At 36.1% G+C, this 21,738-nt stretch overlaps 3 protein-coding genes across 10 annotated transcripts in view; 2 read left to right on the plus strand and 1 right to left on the minus strand.

The window, feature by feature from the left end:
- Nucleotides 1–21,738, minus strand: part of LOC108104308 — a 91,575-nt gene that overhangs the window by 14,735 nt on the left and 55,102 nt on the right. For 5 of the 7 annotated variants that reach the window (XM_017210288.2, XM_017210289.2, XM_017210290.2 and 2 more), the window contains 3 exons: nt 10,086–10,266; nt 4,675–5,226; nt 4,153–4,613 (listed from right to left, as the gene is read on the minus strand). In XM_017210288.2, coding sequence (XP_017065777.1) covers nt 4,233–4,613; nt 4,675–5,226; nt 10,086–10,109 — 957 coding nt within the window. In that variant the 5' untranslated portion in view covers nt 10,110–10,266 and the 3' untranslated portion in view covers nt 4,153–4,232. Of the gene's footprint in view, nt 1–4,152; nt 4,614–4,674; nt 6,247–10,085; nt 10,267–21,738 lie in introns of those variants that run through there. The other 2 variants (XM_017210287.2, XR_001772291.2) reach the window with 2 other exon arrangements.
- Nucleotides 2,661–4,150, plus strand: LOC108104311 (E3 ubiquitin-protein ligase MARCHF5). Its single transcript, XM_017210295.2, has one exon. The coding sequence runs from the start codon at nt 2,863–2,865 to the stop codon at nt 4,006–4,008; it is 1,146 nt and encodes a 381-aa protein (XP_017065784.1). The 5' UTR covers nt 2,661–2,862; the 3' UTR covers nt 4,009–4,150.
- LOC108104313 lies at nt 6,379–7,705 on the plus strand. 2 transcript variants are annotated; one of them, XM_017210297.2, is made up of 2 exons: nt 6,379–6,615; nt 6,668–7,705. In XM_017210297.2, exon 2 carries the CDS (start codon nt 6,864–6,866, stop codon nt 7,464–7,466), a length of 603 nt encoding a protein of 200 aa, XP_017065786.1. In that variant the 5' UTR covers nt 6,379–6,615; nt 6,668–6,863; the 3' UTR covers nt 7,467–7,705. The 2 variants fall into 2 exon arrangements, with proteins under 2 accessions (XP_017065786.1, XP_017065787.1); XM_017210298.2 differs by having other exon boundaries at nt 6,674–7,705.

The raw sequence follows: 21,738 nt of genomic DNA on the forward strand, positions 1-21,738 counted from the left end.
AATCACTATTTTAGTTGTGCGCATCGTTTTGATAAAGTTAGAGCTAAGCAACGGCAACAAGGCCGTGCTCTGCTGTCAAAAAACGTAGCATAACTTTGGGCCCAAAAAAAATCAGGTTTTTTGCCACAGGTAAGCCAAATATGGCCCAAATGGGGAATGTAATACCTCGTAGGGCTCGTAACTTGATTGCTAAGATTCCCAATTGGTTTGCATTCAAATCTGTGAAACTTCATTTTTGGCCCATTTTTGAAAATTTTGATGATGGTACCCCTTATCAAAAATGCGAAATTTGGGCCAAAATTGATTTCCTCAAAATCGAAAAACGAGTGATAGGGGTGGTAAGTATTGGTCGTTAGCAGCACAAAACAGTCGTTCTTTTGGCTGTGCGTCTTGTTTTGGCCGAACTAGAGCTAAAAACCCCAATAAAAGTTGCAAATTTCTCAAAAAATCGGTTTCCTGATTTTTCAGCCCTTAAAACAGAGCTCGCACCGAAAAAGCAGAACAATAATGATAAAAGCAAGTATAGGATTGTTAAGAGTCGGTAGTTAGCTGTATAAAACAGTCATTGTTTTAGTGATGGGGCTTGTTTTGAGAAAGTTAAAGCTAAGAAACGGCAAGGAAACCGGAATCTCTGCTGCTAAAAGACTTAACATACTTTTCGGCATAAAAAAATCAGTTTTTTTGCAATACCAAAGCCAAAAATTGCCCAAACTAGGAATGTAATACCTCGTAGGGCTCGTAACTTAATGGCCATGATTCCCAATTGGTTTGCATTCAAATCTGGGAAACTTCATTTTGGGCCCATTTTTGAAAATTTTGATGATGGTACCCCTTATCAAAAATGCGAAATTTGGGCCAAAATTGACTTTCCCAAAATCGAAAAACTAGTGATAGGGGTTGTTAGTATTGGTCGTTAGCAGCACAAAACAGTCGTTCTTTTGGCTGTGCGTCTTGTTTTGACCGAGCTAGAGCTAAAAACCGAAAAGAATGTTGCGAATTTCTGTTAGAAATCGGTTTCCTGATATTTTAGACCATAAAAGAGAGCTCGCAGCAATAAATCAGAACAATAACTCAAAAACTAAGTATAGGGGTGTTAAGGTTCGAGAGTTAGCTGCATAAAACAGTCATTGCTTTACCCATGCGGCTTGTTTTGACAAAGTTAGAGCTAAGAAACGGCAACTAGGCCGTGCTCTCTGCTGTCAAAAGACGTAGCATAATGTCGGGCATAAAAAATCAGTTCTTTGGCCATAGTACAGCCAAAAATGGGCCAAACGAGGAATGTAATACCTCGTGGGGCTCGTAACCTAATGGCCATGATTCCCAATTGGTTTGCATTCAAATCTGGGAAACTTCATTTTGGGCCCATTTTTGAAAATTTTGATGATGGTACCCCTTATCAAAAATGCGAAATTTGGGTCAAAATTGATTTCCTCAAAATCGAAAAACGAGTGATAGGGGTGGTAAGTGTTGGTCGTTAGCAGCACAAAACACTCGTTCTTTTGGCTGTGCGTCTTGTTTTGACCGAGCTAGAGCTAAAAACCGAAAAGAATGTTGCGAATTTCTGTTAAAAATCGGTTTCCTGATATTTTAGCCCATAAAACAGAGCTCGCACAAAAAAATCAGAACAATTACGCTAAAAGTAAGTATAGGGGTGTTAAGATTCGGTCGTTAGCTGCATAAAACAGTCATTGCTTTACCCATGCGGCTTGTTTTGACAAAGTTACAGCTAAGAAACTGCAAAAACACCGTCATCTCTGCTGTCAACCAACGTATACGTATTTTGGACGCAAAAAAATCAGTTTTTTGTCCATAGCACAGCCAAAAATGGTCCAAATGAGGAGTGTAATACCTCGTAGGGTACGTAACTGGATTGCCATGATTCCCAATTGGTTTCCATTCAAATCTGGGAAACTTAATTTTTGGCCCATTTTTGAAAATTTTGATGGTACCCCTTACCAAAAATGCGAAATTTGGGCCAAAATTGATTTTCCCAAAATCGAAATTCTAGTGATATGGGTAGTTAGTGTTGGTCGTTAGCAGCACATAACAGTTGTTCTTTTGGCTGTGCGTCTTGTTTTGACCGAGCTAGAGCTAAAAAACCGAAAAGAATGTTGCGAATTTCTGTTAAAATAGTTGTCCTGATATTTCAGCCATTTCTCACTGAAAAATCAGAAGAATTATGAGAAAAGCAAGTATAGGGGATTAAAGTTTTGCTTGTAAGCTGCATAAAACAGTCACTGTTTTATCCGTAAGTCTTGTTTTGACAAAATTAGAGCTAAGAAACGGAAAAAAAACTGGACTCTCTGCTGTCAAAAGTTCCTAATTTTAACCACATAAAAATATCCCTAATTTCTCTCAAAAGGCGTAATTTTAGCCGCTATGGAGTACAAAGTTCGTTACTTTATATTAAAAAGCTCGCACTGTTAAAGAAACTCTTTACATGTAGCTAATATTGGCGCCCCGCAATGGTATGCAATAAGTTTATAAAATTTTAATTAAAGTCCCTCGCTGAAAAGTCGGCAACGCAATGTTATTAACAAACGCAATACAATAAAAATAATTTAAAATTGTAAGGGACATAAGAAAAAATATAAAAGATTTAAATAATATTAATAAGTAGTCTATGTAATATGTAATATCCATCATAGTTCCTACGATTTTACTGTCAACGAGACTTTATACCTTAGCACCCGCTCTCTGTCATTTAGTTCAGTCCTTATTTTCCTACGCATTCGAGAGGTGCTTTTAGTATCGTTTTAATATAAGATAAAATTATACAAAATTCGTTGTGTGTGTTTGGGTATTGCCTCCCGTTCGGCCTATCATTTTTCGATCCGGTTGTTTGTGAAATTTCGGGATACTATGAATACCAATATAGAGTCGTCGGCACGTCAACCTGATCTGCATCCTGATTCTGATTTAGAACATTTGTCGTCGGCTCGAGCCAATGCCGGATCGGAGGGATCTGAGCCATCGGGCGTGAGAACGGAGCGTTCCTGTTGGATATGTTATGCAACCGACGAGGACAACATACATGCTAAATGGGTGCAGCCGTGCAGCTGCCGTGGGTCCACCAAATGGGTTCATCAGAGTTGTCTGAACCGTTGGATCGACGAGAAACAACGTGGCAATCTCAGACGAACGGTGATGTGCCAGCAATGCCGTACAGAGTACATTATCGTTTTTCCCCCAATGAATCCGATATCCCAAATCCTGGACACAATTGATGTTGCAATAAGAAAAATTTGCCCCTACTTGGCATTCGGAATGCTCATATTCTGGATCTATTGGACTGCCATCGCATTTGGAGCAATTACCGTTGTCCAGGTGTTTGGCCATCAACGTGGCCTTAAACTGATGGAGAATGAGTTATTTATGGTGGTGGGTCTACCATTTATCCCAATTGGTTTAGTCATCTCTCAGATGATTCGCTGGGAGGATGCTATACTGAAGTTTATACGCAGCAAGTACAACATTCTAAAAAAGTTGCCATTCTTTAAAAGGGCTGACGGATCGGAGACAGAGAATGTGGGCGATCAAACTGATAGTTCGATCAGTCAGCCATATTTTCAAAATAATCCGCCAATGAGCGAACCTGTCTTCATCTCACGCCTCATTTGCGGAGCCGTATTTCTACCCACTTTGGCCAGCTCTGTGGGTAAGCTGTTCTTCAAGTGCCTGGAGGATCCATTTCATCGCGCCATCGTTGGAGGAATCACCTATATTGGTATTAAGGGAATCCTAACGATCTATATTAAGCAGAAGCACTACATCCGCCGCCAACAACGTCGCATTGTCGATCATACCGAAGAAAATGTAAGGAAATATATGGATGGCCAGACCAGGGAAGCACCTGCCCAGGATGCCCAGCCCGATGACAATTATAATCCCGGAAATGAAAGAGAATTTGCTGGATATGATGAGGTCATCGCGGATATCGCTAATGTAGTTAACTCGACCCTTGAAGCTGGTGACTACGATAGCGAGAACCATCACAACGAAGATTAAGCATATGTCTTTTTATTTACGAAAATATATTATAGTTTAAATCCAGAATGAAGATAAAGGAAAAGTTGTAAACTCATTAAAATCAGATGCTCAAGCATTATGCAGTTTTTTTTTAAGGAGAAATATATATAAATTCATTTCACATAAACTAAAAGTTGTTTTTTCTTTTATTATTTGGTAAACCAAAAAATATAAATAAACTATATAAAATTAGTTGGGTACCTTTAGATTTTTTTTCCCTTCGAGTAGAACTGTGGTTTGCGGCAGTTTCTGTCCCTGTATGGACGGTAGGTAACATCGACACAACAGCGATAGGTGTTCCAGATCTTGTTTGGCACAAACTGAAGACTGTCCATAAATATTTGGGCGTGGGCATGTAGGCTGTGCAGGAATCTCTTGAAGGTCTCATATGTTAGTTCACGAAATCGAGAACATTTATAGTCATGATGATGCGGTACGCCCAAGCAGTAGATCCAATACCGCTCCGGTATCTTATGGCGTTGCCATTCGTCCAAATGCATTTTAACATACTTATCTTGCGACTTTTGTCCATCGACCACGATCGCTTGACTTACCATGGTACCCTGCCAGAGCCAGCGACAAACCTATGGCAAAAGGAATAAATATTGAAATACGTGATTACAAAATTATCAGTCATTAACTCACCTCTGGCAATTGGCCAATCTCACCGATGCGATCGTTTTCCGGTACATTGCAAATGGATCGACGTAACCAAGGCGACAGAATTCCAAAGCGGACCGCGCTCATAACCTTAACCGCATGTTTCTTTCGCTCATTCCATGCAAAATCTAACCAATAAAAGGCGGCAAAGAAGATCTCATCCTCGCTATTCACACACAGCATATCATTAGAGAGCATACAGGTCACTTCATTAACATTGAACTCTAGGAACTCCCAAGAAGCCACCAATGGCAGGAAGCATTTACGTATTCGCCCAAACATTACGGTCATAATCTCCGAACATCGGAGTTCTTTAGCCAAAAGATATATGTGAAATGCAGTCATCTCCCAAATGGCGAGTTCACCTTTTCTCGAAAAGGCTGTCCAATATTGTTCCATTAAGTCCTCAATACCAAGAAATTTTGCGGCAGAAAATATTGAAATAGCTTCAGGGCCCGCGGGAAAGGGTTTTCCTTCGCACAACATCCATTCGTACAGTTTAGCGATCTGACTGATCTGAACTTTTTGTACTGGTAACTGCAAAAAAGAACCCGTACAGCCACGGAAATTGACGGCGTAATATGTAAACAGATAGCGATCAACATAATAGAAATTCGATTCGATTTGGATCTCTAGGTCATTGTGTAAATAACGTTTCATCGTTTCCCACATAGCCTCATTGTTAGCTATTTTTACTGGTACATAGAACTTAGAACCCGCCATACTTTGCTTTTTTTTTGTTATGGTCATGGCACAGCTTTCATTTAGTTTAACGTTTTTTGACTTCCAAACCATCTCAAAATGGTGTGCGGTATATTTATGAGAGAGCATTGGATCCGGAACAGATGCAATTGACTTTGGACCCTCATCATTTTCGTCTACAGTTTCTTGGGAAAATATGGACTCTGTGCTTTCTGGTTTCTCCTTGGATTGGTGTAAAAAATCCTTGATACTAAAGGCTTTTTCAGTACAGCGTAGACGACGTTGTCTTGTTATTGTTAAAATATCTTCAAAATCTGTATCCAATGGAGTTGGGAACAGTTTCGGTGGCGGTGGACATGATGATTTCATAATCGAATTAACAACTGAACCGCCACTATTATCCGGAATGTTAAGTTTGTAACTATTGGGTATCGGTGAGTGTAATTGGGGATCGGCAGCCTTTAATAAAGTAGGTGCCAAGTTAGTTGGAACAATCTGGCGATTTATATAATCATTCCAACACCAAGAGGGTGTTAGCAATTTGTAAGGATCCTCTAGAGGACTCGGTTTCTTTTCGACATCTTTAATCGCTATCACCTTATTTTTCTTATTTTTCTTTGGCTTAAGCATAAACATTTTCTATTTTTCTTTTTTTGTTTTTTAATTTTTTAAATAATTCAACTAAGAAAACTCGATTAAAAAAAAAAGCATTTTTTAAAAGATATTCCAAGACCTACTTCCTTTTTGATATATATGCGAACATTTTGAGATTTTCAAATCATTTTTACTTTCTTATATCCTGTGTTTAAAAACACAAAGAAATCTTTTAAGGTAACATATTGTCCGTAGAAGATGTTCATTTTTGTTATATTATATTAAATTTAGTATTTTACCATTTTCAAGTTACAACTTTGCTATTTGTTACGTAAGGCAGCAGGCATTGAATTAAACTTTTTGGCTCACCGGACTTGTCATTCCTACATTCAGAGCATTATCACACAGCTCGTTCAACGTTTCGGTCGACACATTCTCGCACCAAACTGAAACAATATATTCGTAAAAACCAGAACAAATTCAAATTGTAAATTTTATCCTGTCCCATCTTAAAAAGTTTTTACGTTCCCTTTCGATGAAATTTCGTTACAAATTCTTAACCAACTAAGATCCGGAGCCGCACAGCGCGAGGAATCCGCAACTTGCTTAGAAAGCAGACAAAAACCCAAAGTAAGTTTAAGTTGCAGACCATTTTGTTTGGCTTACGAAAGCAAACGAGTAGTTACAGGAAGAAAGCAGTGGTGCTCATAAAGCCTAAAGCAAGATTAAACCTTAAGCAGCAGCGAGCTAAGTTCATGAATTAGAAAAGTTTACCATCTATACGGTTCCTAGTTTGGAAGTTGGAAGTTAACCACCAAGCAAGAAAAAGCTTTTCAAATATATTTAATATATATATAGCGAAACTTAACTAAATCAGGATGTCGGACAACTCGGGTGTGAGCACTGTGCTCAACGTTCTTCTCTGTGGAGCAACCGGCTTTGGATTTTACAAGATTGGTCCTAGTGAGCATCCTTATGCCTTTACTGCCTGTGTAATTGGATTCTGTCATGGACTCTGCGGCTTGGTTAGCAGTCTTACCGGCGATGATAATGCCAAGAAGGTAAAGGAAACGACCACCAACATCATGGATATCATACCACTGGCGCTGGTCAATGTGGATCTGTATTTGGCCGCCGAGAGTAATAATATTGCTTTGGGCCATGGACTTTTCATAGTGCCACTGGCTGTTACCGTGATCTTGGATTTCTTCAAGGGCGAAAGTAGCGATGATGGTGAGGGCAGTGTCATGGATACATTGAAAACCCTCACGATTTTGGGTAACATAACATCGCTAGTTTATCTATCGATTAACGAGAACAGCTGGAATCTGGGCGGCATGGCTTTCCTGGCTTTCATGGCCAAATTTGGAGCCAAGTTCTGCGAGGAGCAGATCAGCGAGGGCAGCGGAGAGCCGGTAACTTATTTAAGTTATTCGGGCTTTTACTTTCTTACCGCTCTGGCTGTTTCCGGCGAGAAGTAGATGGCGCCACCAGAGATCCTGGCCACCAGCAACAGCATATTTCATCGCCGGATCTCATGCAACTTTTTTTTTTCCTCCAAAACTTTCTGCCATTGCTTTTTCTGAACTCCAACTTTATTCGACCTTGGACGAGCAGAGTGATGAATAAATTATGGCAGCGTTAAGTTTGCTGCAACTCGTTAATTTTAAAAACCTTTTGGCTTCCATATTTAAGAAATATATGCATTTTGAAGTTGGAAGATTATTTGATCTTTTGATTGTATATTGGGAGTTGGCCGTGTTGAGCACTTTTATGTACTCTTTCTAATGGTTACCAAAATCGGTATAAATGCTAAATTAAAAGTTCCAAACGAAGGATTTTATTTCTGACTTACGTTGCCAGCATAACCTGATGAGCACTCAACATGCGTAAAAGAGAGACCACTTTTAATTGTCAATAATTTAATTGTTATGGTATTGCATTCCGCTCAAATCGATTCAATTCTGGCCAAGGTATTAGGCAACCAAAATCCCATTGGGCACACCCAGGGCTTGTCCGTCGGCGCCCTTCCTCCCCGTTGAAAGTACATAAAACCTACATAAAAAGCAACGACACAAACTACGTTGACAATAAGAACTAATAAATTTTAATACCTAATGTCAACAAATCGCCGGTAAGTAGGGGCACGCACAATTCAAACAGTGGAGCTCGGCTACCAGGGCAGCCTCCCCTTGTCTTAGGCCAAAATAAAAGCAGAAAGCAAAAAGCGTGCTCAATGAGCATGACAGCCCACAAAAAAAAAACAAAACAAAACAAAATAAATCGAAAGAAAAAAATGAAGACAAAAAAAAAAAATGAAGAAAAAAATATAATAAAAGTTGTTGTACATTTTTGGGCCGTGTCTTGTTCATTGTTATTTTTATGACTTAGTGCCAATGGGTTTTCGGTTTTCAGTTTTCAGTTTTCAGTTTTTTGGGGTGGCGTTCGATATGAAGTTACGTGCTAATTTTCTGTCCGACGATCACTGACGAAATCGAAACTGAAACTTGAAAACTGAAAACTAAAAAAAACTACAAACTGAAAAATCCGAGCGAGAACTGGTTGTTACAGAAATATTTGTGTTATCGCCGGTAATTAGCTGGCATTGTCTGTTTTTCTACCGCTTTTACCCGCTCTTAAAGCCGTGGCATTGGGCAAGTTTTAGAGATCATGGACCATTTTGGGGACTTTGCTATCTGCCGATCACATCCGCTTGCTAAGAATCAAATTGGTTACAGAAGAGGAACACCCTAGATCTACATACATAAAGTGTCTTCAAATTTAGACATAGATTTTTTAATAAGTAAAGTCAAGCCTTATTAATAAATAAAGTAGTTATCATTTTTTAGAATAAGAATTCCTTAGTTATGTATAATTTAAAGTTTAATAACTTATTTAATATTTATTTATTTTTTTTTTTAATTTGCATTATCTGCAAAGGTCTTGTGACTCATTTTCTGTTCTGTTTCTTTTTGTATCCAAAAATCTATTTAAAATAATGAGAATTGAAGTGCCATGAAATGGAGTGGAGATATGGGCAGTAAGTTGATTGGTTTTTGTGTCCGCATATGTAGATCGATCGATTGGTGGGCTGCTCTGGGGGAAATTAGATTTATTACACCAGGCGATGATTAAGGGAATTTGTGGCAAGTGGCAAGTGGCACTCCAGATGAGCCAGTGGCCCCTTCAGCGGCTCCACATGCCAGACTAAAGCACTGAACAAATTCTCATTTAGAATATATTAGTTAAATATAATTTAAAAAAAAAATTATATTTTAACAAAAAAAAAAATGTATTTTTAAAGCCCCTAAATTTTGAATTTTAAAATCACAAAAAAATATTTGCAATATTTAATTCTTTCCCAAAAGAAAAAAAAAAGAAGTTCATATTTTTGCCAAAGTGTATCCGCACTCCTTTGTCGTGTTTCCCACAGCATCGGAGCTTGAATCTGAACCAAGATCAAAATCAAAATCAGCCTCAGACATCGGCTATATTAATCTCTTGTTATTGTTGTGGTCTAAACAGGCGACCGAGATGATTAATCGCTTTTTGGCAGCCAAAATACTTCGAGTGGCGCAGCCATTGGGCCTGTCCATCAGTCAGTATCGGTTCAGTGGGCCTCTTTTTTTTTGATAATATTTATAGCACTGCCTCCCCCCGATCATATCGATGTCCAGACCATTTCGAAACTCCCTAACCCTTATGGCCCTTATCGCACCTGCTGTATATATATATAGTTATAGCTGTCAACGCCCTTTTGAGTCCAAAAATTATCTATATTGCATTCTATATATAGTAAATTAGTAGTAGTAGTAGTAGTCAAACGCCTAAGAGTCTCACCCCGGTCGAAACCTTAAACCTTAAATGGTTTTAACTAAACAGAGAGTCAGTAGTTAGTTAGTTGTTTTATACATAATCTTAGTTACTTAACAGAGGTAATATTTTTTATAACCATATACTTTAAGTTGTAGTTTCTTGATAAGAAACACTTTTCCCATAAAGCATATATCTTATCATCTATGCTCCAGTTGAAGAATTCACTTTTTGGAGCCCAGGCGGAATTTTCAATTTGACAAAATGAATAATATTTATGGACTCACCAGGGAGTAAACAATTAACTGCATATAGTATCATTGTTTATATTTTATCCACGCTTTCCAGTTACTTAATAATGCATAATGGTTGGGGCAATTAAATATTTTATTTGTGCCATCGATTTGGCCGCCTTTTCGAACTCCAATCGATAGCTTGCTCTTTTTAGTTGCCAATTCTTTAAAGTGGCTGCAGAGAGAGAAAAATTTAAGAAAATTTATATATATATATAATATTTTAAATCTGAACAATAAATAAAAATCAAATATATATATAAAAATAATAACCGTTATTCATAATATTTACCAGCTTATCTGATCACATAACAATTTTCATGTCATTATGCCACCAATAACAACCACTTTTTGGTGCGGAAAAATTTAGTTAATGACCGATTTTGGTGATATATATTTATATGTTTGATATATATTTTTGCACTGTGTGCGCCTGGATACATATATAGGTGTATATATATATATATATATATATATGTTCAAAGCAGACATACATATTTTATAGGCCGCCCGAGGGGAAAATTGGCCAGGTACGAGGTATTAGCATTAGCATTCATCGGGCATTCAGGTTTTCGCCGGAGTCAAAGCCGGAGCAAAGAATGCCGGCCTCCCCCGCCGGCCACCGTCAGCCCCCCCCGATTGCCCCCTTTTGTCAAGTTAACAGGGTCTTGGTATGCGAGAATGCTGGAACTTTTGGAATTAGAATGTAAAGTGAAAGGAGTTCTACGGGTTAATGCCATAGCATGCCAAAAGACGACGACGTCTGACTACATCTTTGGGTTCTTCTTGCCAGTGCTGCTGCTTCTTCTTCTTCTTCTTCTTCGTCGTCGTCGTCGTGGTAGTCTTTCTTTCTTTCTTCTGCGACGTTTTAATGAATGAGGAATGACTGCATGAAAATTACCTCAGCACGATATGTTCAAGAAAGAGTATATATATATGAGATATGGGATATATGATATGAGATATAGCTTTTTATTGCAGAAATACCCGCAGAGAGAGAGAGAGAGAGACTAAAGCCAAAAGCTGACAGTGCAAATACTAGTAATATTACATATTGTGGCAAAGCTGGCAGGCAAATTAGCGCCAACCGGCTAAAAATCTGTTGGAATTTTTCATGGGGAACACGGATGTGAGTTCCGGAAATTTCAACGTTCATGAGAGACAAATTCTTTATATATTATTTAAATTATAAAAACATTTTCATATAAATAGGACACCTTTTTAACTTAACAATCCTCTCTACAATATATATATATTCATATCAAAGATCAACTTTGTTGTCCAAATATTATTATTTAAAGTTCTTATTTAATAGTCGAATATGTTATGGTTTTGTGGCATTTTTGCACAGACTAAGCCGATATATGTATATTTTGCCACATTTCAGCAAATCAAACAAATGCGACTTTAATCCCACACTTTTTTGAGGTAACTAAGAAATTGTATATAAAACAAGGAGCAGTTCCAAGCAATTTGAATCTGGCAGGCATTATATTGTATTGTTTAGGATCGCAAACTATGAGTTGCGGAAGAAGATTATTAAAACCCCGAAATAGTTTTTCGTGTAGGATTAGTAGTGGGGAATATTTTTAGGCGGACAGCCAGACAGAAACGAACTGACATGTCGAGGAGGTGGAATAGAGTGGGCGGGTTTGAATGGACAAAATGCTAAGAGATGGGTTGAAGATGTCGCCTGACAACCGAATACACAAAAAGAAAAAGACTCAAACTGTCGTAAATAACTTGAATTATTCTTAATTTTTAAACTAAAATATATTATTTGATTATTACATTTTAAATAATAATAATTATTTATCATTTTTAAACCTTAAAAATGTAAATTTAATTAGTATTTTTCTATGGTAAATAATATTGATTTTGATAAATAAAGTAAAGTCCTTTATTTTTTTATTCTTGAAACACTTTTTGATTTTTAGTAAAAATTCTGATATTTTTCCACAGTGCAGAGAGACCTCTTCGGTCTTTCTTCCGCATGTCTGAGTCTATTTTTAAGACAACTAATCGCCCAGAACGCTGAGACCGTCGCCAAAGGCCGCCAACGCAGTCGCAGTCGTTTTCCATTTTCCACTCTCCATTTTACAGCATACATTTTCCCATTGCTATGCCGATTCTGATTCTGTTTCTAATTCCTATTCCTATTCCTATCCAATTTTCCACTTTCCATTTGGCCCAAACTTCAAATCGTCAGTTGTTTAGCCGGGCGGGCAAATGTCTAGTTGCCATTGGATGGACATAAATTAATTGACATTTATGGGGACGATTTTCTTATCTCCTCGAGTGAAATTCCTCTACGAGGAAAAGCTAACATTGCCACGAAGTTTATTTTTACACTTGCATGGAATTTTATATTTGTCAGCAGGCGACATCTCATAGATACACCTCTCAATGACTTTTTCCCCATTTCAAAAACGGTCTATTTTATTTTTATACTGCCAAATATTTTTACGAAAACGGGGCTACATTTTTCCCTCTTTCTTTTTGTTTATACCAGATATATGCTGATGGCGCCTATGTGTTAAGTGATTTTTAATTCATCTTCATATAAAATATGTTTTTTATATTAATTAAACATAAATAAAATTAATAAATAATTTACATTTAAAAAAAAATACTTCAAATATTTGATAAAACCAACCAAAAACGGCTGAGTTCTTTTTTGGCTAAGGTATTTACTATGCAGCCACTTAAGCAGTGCCACGCCCCCAACTCAGGCCACACTGAACCACCACCTAAGCCCCTCGTATGTGTGTGTGTTTGTTTGTTTTTGTGTGAGGAAAATGCTCTACACTTGCGTTATTAAATAATTGCAAGTGCTGAGCATTTTCTGTGGAAAAACTCCGACGTGACTTCCGTTGCTATGCGAAAAACTTTTCCCCCCCCCCTCGCTCCTAGAGGAAAAGGAGGGAGGTTGGAGGTGGTTGGAAAATTTAAGGGGAGGGGCACGGGAGGATGGGGGCTGTCAACAGGATATGTCTGCTGCGTTGTCGTCGTCGTCGTCGGTTTGCTGATGGCATAATTAATGCCTTTCTGTGGCCAACGACTGCAAAATGCAATACGGTATGTTTTTCCACCCCTTTTCGGCTTTTGAAGTTTTCCTCTATTAACACACGCTTTTCCGGTTTGGCCCCAGCGCTTTCCATTCGACTGGGAAAGTGAGAGAACGGGAATCTCTCGGAAAATGCAACTTTGATTGACAGCAAACAGCCGAGTGCTGCTGCCCACATTTTGGCATGCCAAGTGAGATTTCCAGGTTTTTTTTCAGAAATTTTTCAAAAATTTTACTCCGATTCTGCCGCTGCTTTTGATATTCGAGTAGGCCAATCCGAAAGTGAAGAGAAAACATCAAAAACATGATACTATTCTGGGTGTTCTAATTTTTAGAAGGCTTTTTGTGGAATTTTAAAGGAATTTTTTTTGGACTTAAACGTAAAAATCAGAAGAGCGTCTTCAAAAATTAAGAAAAATCAATTTTAAACTTAATATTTTATACTAATCATATTTCTTTACAATTTTTTATCAAAATCTTATGCTTCCAGTAAAAAAAAAATGCTGACATTTAAGCCCCTCACTCACCTCGCCAACCAAAAACAAATCCCTTTTGGCCAATTTCACTGGCAACTATTTTTCATGGGCTCTCCTCGCTTTCCCAGCATTTCCCTAGCCAAGCACCACTATACTATTTTGCATGTTAAAAAAGAAACAAAAAAAAAAAGAAACAAAACAACAAAAACAGGAGGGCGCGGCCACCCACAAAAATGTCTGCGAGCCGTCGAAAGTGAAATAGTTAAGCGACCTGGAAAAAAAGCAATTTGGCACAAAGCATAATAAACATATTTTCCAATCTCCCAAAAAAAAAAAAACCCGTTTAATCCATTCCGATTTGATCCGTTCCCGTCGATTCTGTTTCGTTTCGATTTTTCAACCAGACTGCACGTCTGCGGCAATGCGGATGCTGGGTGCAAAAGAGACGGCTTCTGGCGAATAGAAAGAGACGGCTATTGCTGGAAAAACTCTATGAATGGCAGTAATACAGCAACAGCAACAACAACAACAACAAAACTACTATCTGAAAACTGAGTGCATTGTGAGAAATCCAGGAAAAAAATACATAAATTTATAACAAGAAGTATTAACATCTCGAATCAGGGATCGAAATATAGAAAATAAAATAATCTACAGATGCGAAAAAAAATCAACAACGAAATTATTTGCTTTATTAATAATACTACAAAGGCAGTTTTTCCCAGTGTAGACCAAGACTTGCCTAAATATTTCTACGTAGGCATTCGATTGAGGATCGTAGACAAAAGCACCATGAATTGTTATGGCTTGTTGTTGCAGCTAACGTATTTTTATAACTTTTTCTATGCATCAGAGATAAGTTGATTGGCCGCTTTTGGCCCAAAGGGAAAAACAAGCAACAAGAGGTTCTTTTTTTTTTTTGCCGCTGGATAAAAAACTTGTTGCTGCCTTGCCTTGCCTCTCAAAGTGCAGACAGCAAACAAAAAAAAAAAAAAAAATTGCTACACCAGCAATACCAGCAGTTGCAGCGGCAGCAGCGGCAACAGCGACAATTCAACTCATACCTCTTAACCCATTGACACAGTTTTGATTGAATTGAATGAAATGGAGTTGAATTGAGTCCGTCTGTGGAAGCTGTGCCCCTCAAAAGAAACAATTCGATCCGATCTGATCGAGTGCCAGCCGCATTCTAAGGCAGCGGTAATAGTTTCCCAAAACCCAAACCCAATTGCTAACAATTAGTTTAATTCTAGGAATAATCTAAGAATTCGCAAAAGAAAAATGATTAAAATTGTTTTAATATGATATTAATAAAATATTTAATTCTCAAAACAAGCATTTAAATACTTAATAAATATTTTCTTTTTATTAAATTTTTTAAAAACTAAATTTTTTGCTAATAGTTGGCCTATTTTTCAGTCATTATTGCATATTTATTTATTTAATTCATTTGCCAAATGGCACATTTTCCCCGCCCCATTTCCCAGTGCCTCTTTAACCCCCTTGAGCCAACTTTTTTAAACCATCACAATGTACATCGCATCACATTCATTCATTCATTTATCTTTCTGCCCGAAATTCCCCGTCCCTGAGTGCGGTAATTTAATTAAACCGACATGACAATTCACAAAGAGATAATTGCTAAATTACCGCCAGCAACAATGGCAACCAACAACAAAAAACAACAGCAATAACAATAAAAAAAAATCACAACAACAAAATGCAATGGAAAATGATTTCAATAATTGGCCAAAAAGGTAAACACACAGGTAAAAATTTTGTTTGAGAAATTAGTTAGCCGCATGCAATTGCATTGATCGGGAAATCAGAGAGCGTATCAATTGATGTCCATGTGTGGGTTAACTGAATTTACAACAGAAACAAAAGGCTTAAGAAAAATTAAGAACAATTTTGTTCTTTGGCGCCCGCCACATGAGTTTTCATTCATAAAGTTTTTAAACATATTTAAATCTACATTTTTGAATGCTCTTTCTCAAAAATAAATAAATAAGTTATAAAATTTTGAACTTTACTTTAAAATGTTTCTATTAATTATTTGTTTTTTTTTTTTTTTGTAATAAATAATAAATTATTATAATGATTTCATTTTCATTTATAATATTTTAGATAAATAAATCATAAAAAATACCCACAAAAGAGAGTATAAAACATAGTTAATTGAATTGCCACAAATGGTGAACGGAAGTGACGTAAAGACGGCACTCGGACTGTGTGAGAGAGAGAAACGGGGCTAGACGGTGGAAAGAGACAGAAGTAGACTTGCGCCGCAGATTTAACGCAACGCTGACTTTGAGTTTGTGGCCAAAGTCTTTCGTTTTCGTTCCCATTCCTGACCTCGTGCTGCATTTTGCATTTTCAGCTTTTCATTGGAAAATTCTTAGAGTTGCGGCGAAGGAGAGGAGGTGTTTAAATTGTCAACTGCATGCAAATCGAAAAGAGAAGGCACGAAATCCATCGAAAGAGACAGAAAACTGGTCATGCAACCCGGCTTGGCCTCTTTTTTCCTCGCGGAATTTCTTGTTTTATGCTTTTTTTTAATACCCTCGCAAAGGGTATATGTAATTGAATTTTTATATTATATATAATTTAAATCAAATAATGTATTTTGATCAGGATTAACAAGTTCCTAAGATAAGAACTGGCATATGATAAATGTATATTTTATATCTATAAGTGTATATAAATTACGGCTTTTTCGAGTTTATTTCTTTACGCCTTTGTTTCCTTTTAAGTTGAAGTTTTCTTGCAGCGAGCAGCTCGTGACGTAATTGCACCACAAAAGGAGAGTGGTGGGTCGGTGGGGGCAGTGCCAGCGGTTCATTCAGCAAAGTGCTCAAATGTCACTTGGCTTTGACACATTGCCAATGAAATTTGCCAACTTCAGGTAACATCAATATGCAATATGCCAAGGTGAATTCGCGGAAGATTGCATTTACTATTGGTAAAAAGTTGCCGTGGGAGAATGATCCTCAAATTAAAATTTAAAAAAATAAATAAATTCTAAAAAATATTATTTTCTGTTTATTAAATTCATCATCTTGGGAAAAAAAATTAAGATTACGAATTTTGTGTAGAAGGTTTCACATTTATCAACGTTTTTCAAGTTCTAACTTGGTCAAAACAAATCACACACCCAATTTAGAATTTTCGATAAGGGGTAACATCAACTTTTTTTTGCGAAAAATGGACATAAGTTAGGATTTTTAGCTGTGAATGCAGTTTTGTTGGAAATTTAAAAACGAATCCAACGAGGTATGACATTCCACATTTGGACCATTAGTTATAAACATAATACTGTCATTCTGAGGGGCAAATCGGAATAAACAGAATTTAGAATTTTCGATAAGGGGTTACCCCTTGTATCAACTTTTTTGGCGAAAAATGTAGCGCATACTTTAAACAGGATTCCCGGGCACTTGGCATGCCACGTCGTATCAATCCCATAAATAACCCTTCCAACGCCTTCAATTGCGGTTGCACTCTGGAATGCCGATATGGTAAATCACTCGAAATGGGTAGAGAAGGTTGTTAATGTCAAGTCCACATCTTTTAGCACTTTCGTATTTTCATTTTCAATTTAAAAGAATGCAAATTAAATATTTGGTAAAAGTCTCATTTTAAAAATCTATATCTAAAATATATCTTTAGATAATAACGTACTATATTTCTAAATTTTAAAAACACAACGAAAAGTTCCTCTAAAATATGTTTCTGTATTCATTGTTTAGGTACATTTGTTGCAGCAACAATGTTTATAAGCAAATGCAAAACATCACTCAAACAGCTAACTACTCAAAGGGAAACACTCAAGAGATCGAGAGACGGAGAAACAGCGGATAAGACGAATTGAGCGCGGAGAGAACAAGCGAAATTGCGCCGGTAAAGATTACAAATGAGCAGAAAAGCTCAGCCGGCAAAAAAGCTTTTGAGAGTTTCACAATTTGGCGCGAAGAAAACAAAAACCAAATTTCGTTTGGGCAAGAGCACGCAAATCGCGAGGTTTTTTTTTACTTTTATTATATCATTCACTCACTTCTCTGAGTAAAAGAGACCGAGTACTCACGTTTTATTTTTCTCTCATTGTGTTTGCTTTTTTTTCATTTCGCTCTTGGGGAAATATTAACCTAAGAATTCTAGGAATTTATACAAATAACTATTAGTTGAAATTGATGAACTATTTTATTTAAAAATTTAATTATTTGCATTTTTTAATACGTACAAAGACAAAAGTCTTTATATTTTAATGTTTTTTTGCAGAAATACAAAAGCTTTTAAAAATCTTCAAAAAAAAAATTCAATTCAAATCCCTTTCTCTGCCTTTTTTTCATATTTAAATTCCATTTTGAAGGAAAATATCTATAAACTGTCTTTTTTATTGCTGCGACTTGCGGATGACGAATTCTAAAATGTATATTTTCTAGTAATTTATGACCAGCACATATTTAGTGCTATTATTTCGCACACAATTGTATTTGAATCTTTGTTTTGCGGCTGAGATGCTTAGGGGCGTAGTAATAAGGGGATTTTTAGGGATTTATAAATTGTTGTAAGCAAAAAACAAAATTATTAAAATATACACATCAAATTTGTATATTCCTTTAATAATCAAAACAAAAAATATCTTTAAAAAAAAACTTAAAAGAAATCCCTTTTCCTTCCTATGGCTGTGTATATCTATGCCTTTGGCGTGGGCGTCGTACGAAATGTCTGCGAATTTCCCTCTTTTCCACCCGCATTTACATTCGATGCGAGTGAAAGGAAAAGTGGTTGCCAGTTGCCATCACCGTTACCAACGTATTGGGCCCAAAACCATGAAAGATACAAAAAAATAGAAAATAAATAAATATAGTAGAAAAGAAGAGAAGAGGACCCCAGACAAATTTAATTGCGTCGGCGACCTAAAATTTTGGGGTTTTGATTTTTCCGCGACTACCACGCCCCTTTCTGGCTGTGCGAATATACGATATTTATGTTACAGCTGGATACCAGATAGAGATCGGTGCGCGTAGTCGTAAAATTGTCCAAATTTATAATTTGACATTTATGCATTCTTTATGATTATTTATTACGTTAATTTTTGATTAAAACTGGCGTCGACAACAACCCCTAACTTGTCTGGGCTCTCACATATATTTCTCTTCTTTTTTTCTTTCAGTTCCTTAATTCATTTGCAACATTTTATGGCTCTGTATTTTTGTAGTTTTTTTTTTTCTCTTCTTTTGACTCAATTAGATAAATTTTTGGGAAGAGGAAAATATGAAGTTCGTGATCTTGAAATTGATTGAAAGAGACTTTCACAGAAATTACCACAATTACACGATTCTGTGGGCTCAATTTTCCCTCTTAATTTATAATATTGTCATTTATAATAGTTTTAAATAATGTGTGTAAATATTGGAAAGAGTGTATATATTACTTTTTACAAATCATTTTAATAAAATAAGCAAAGTTCTACATTTTTCCCTTGATTGATTTCATGCCTTTAATATCAATTCAGTAATTAGGAAATGTGTTTAATTTTCAAGGCAATAAAAGAGACGATGGCGATAACATCTGAATCTGACTGTGAAAAATTCAGCTAGCCACACGTGCGTCCTCTTATTGCACGCCCAGTTGGCACTATAAAATGCGAATAATTATAATATATGTATTTATGTATATACAACTATACTACTATACTATATTTCCGAGTGGCGATTAACGCGAATGCGAAATTTCGCATTCGGCTTAGAGACAGGGAAGAAGCCAAAGCCATCAAGTGCAAATTTTTTTGCCGGGCAAAGGCGGTCATAATCAGCAGCATACATAAATTACACAGACAAGTGCACACCAGACATATATGTACATACTATACAGTACTATATATGCTATATATATATATTTATACTCGAGTCCATTATCGTGCATTCGAATTCGAGATTTCTCCCCATGCTTTTCGCTGATTTACTTATTTTAATTTCACATTTTTTTTTATATTTATTTTTCGTTTTATTGCCCGTCCAACTTTTGTCCCCGAACTTTGTCAACTGCAGTTAAAATTTATTTTATTTGATATTTCTCGGCACACGAACGCTTCTCCTAAATATAATTTAAAAAACAAAAATAAGAAAAACACAAAACTTCTCTATAAAATTAAATACCCATATAAGTTCGTCGCGTCTTTTTTACATGCTGTGAAACATGGGAAAGCAAGTCGTAAACTTGGTCTAAAACTCTAAAAACTCGCAAAAATAAAAGTGCCAATGAACGAATATGTGTGCACGGTTTTTTAGTTGTCGTAAAAAACCATAAACAAATCAAAAAAAATAAAAAATATATAACGAATGACGTACGAAATTTGCACACTCGCAAATCTTGCCCTTGGCCCTCAACTCGAGCTCGAAGATTATGTGAGATGATGATATGGTTAATGGTTAATAGGATTATGTCTGGAAATTCAACGGCTTTCCGGTATTGAAAAAAAAATGGGATGCGACGAGTACTGGGCTAGAATATAACATTGAGTATAAAAAGAACTTAAGATTGAAAGTTTTTTACTAAAAATTTAAGTTGATAGCATTATAGAACAGTAAATTTAAATATAACTTATACTAGTCCGCAGATAAGATTGCAGATCTAAAGAGATAAAGTCTTTCAGATAGACGAGATCTAATAAAGATGAGTAATGGGTAAAAGTGTGTTGAAAGTGAAGTAGTTGTGATGATGGTTATACAATAGTTATAGTTATACTAGTTACTCGAAGTGCAAAACCTATAGAGTTTGTATATTCCTGATCAGGATTAATAAACGAGTAGATTGTGCCCTTTCCGTCTATGAACGCTGAGATTTCAAGAACAAAGTTGGGATTAAGCAGGCGGAGAGATTCTTGATTCTTTTTGTTTTTAACTTCATTGATCCAAATGAAATCTCCTTTTTATAAGATCTATAAACCCAATTTAAGTCTTATAATAATAGATTTTCTATATTTGGTAGCTTAATCCCCTCTTATCTTCAGTTATGCTATATATATATTTATATTTAATCCAAATTGGTGCAATATACTGAAAAACCTGATAACACAAATGCATGAGCTCATGCCGTCGGAAGCAGTAAATCCAAAAATAAAAAATTATTTTCATATCTACATTTACCGATTTCCTATAACTCATGCTAAAATAATATATGCTCGGGGTTTTTTTTATATTTTTTTTTATCAATATCGCAAAAGTTCGCGGAATTTACGGTCGGGTTTCTTCGTTATTCTTAACATTTTTTATTGTTGGCCAATCGAAAGCACAATAAAAAGATCTGGACTCGCTGGCATTTGATACACCCTCCAGATTTCTTGTTTACTAGTTTTTTTTTTCTATACTTCATCTTAGTAGTAGTTTTATTAGTATTATTTTTTTGTTTATATTTTTGTTTTTGTGTTTTTTTGTCATTTTCTATGTGTATCGCTTGTTTAGCATTTTTACGTAATTTCGCCCTGCACTTTGTCACCTTCTATCAGTCGCTTTCTTTCTCTCTCTCGTTCTCGGTTCTCTCTGCTTTTATTTCTGTTTTTATTTATTTTTCTGTGTGCATTTGGTAAAGTAGCTGCACTGCTCGGAGCACTTCCCGCCCTCCCGTTTTTCACCCGGTGTAAAATGTCAACACAAGAGCCGCAGTCTATTGTAAATTTTTGTTTGGTTTTTCTCGCCACCCATTGATTGTCGTTCTAGTCTAGTCTTATCTAAAATTGGTTATTTTGAGTTGGAAGAAGATGTATATTAAAAAATTTTATTTTTTAATTAAAATTTTAACGAAAAAGCTATCATCAAAGATGATTTACTGACTTTAAGTCGTTATAGAATTTATTAAAAATATTGCCTTACAGAAATTACTTCTAAAGAAATCATTAATATAAATTTTAAAAACATTTATATTTTAAATATATATTTTTATTTTTTCTAGATCATTTTCTGTTCGTTTCTTTTGCGTTTGTTTATGTTTTCACAGGGTATCTCCTTACTGGCCACTTATTTCTTGCGTATTTTTTTTTAGTTTAGACGCTTTATCAGCATTTCAAATGCGAAAACCACTGGCAAGCCCCACTCCTCGCCTT

This window comes from Drosophila eugracilis, unplaced genomic scaffold (assembly GCF_018153835.1).
Source record: "Drosophila eugracilis isolate 14026-0451.02 unplaced genomic scaffold, ASM1815383v1 contig_539, whole genome shotgun sequence".
In the NCBI taxonomy this organism is placed as follows: Eukaryota; Metazoa; Arthropoda; class Insecta; order Diptera; family Drosophilidae; genus Drosophila; species Drosophila eugracilis.

Excerpts from the sequence above, each read along its gene's own strand:
- LOC108104311 (XM_017210295.2), top strand. The coding sequence starts at position 2,863 with ATGAATACCAATATAGAGTCGTCGGCACGTCAACCTGATCTGCATCCT.
- LOC108104313 (XM_017210297.2), top strand. The coding sequence starts at position 6,864 with ATGTCGGACAACTCGGGTGTGAGCACTGTGCTCAACGTTCTTCTCTGT.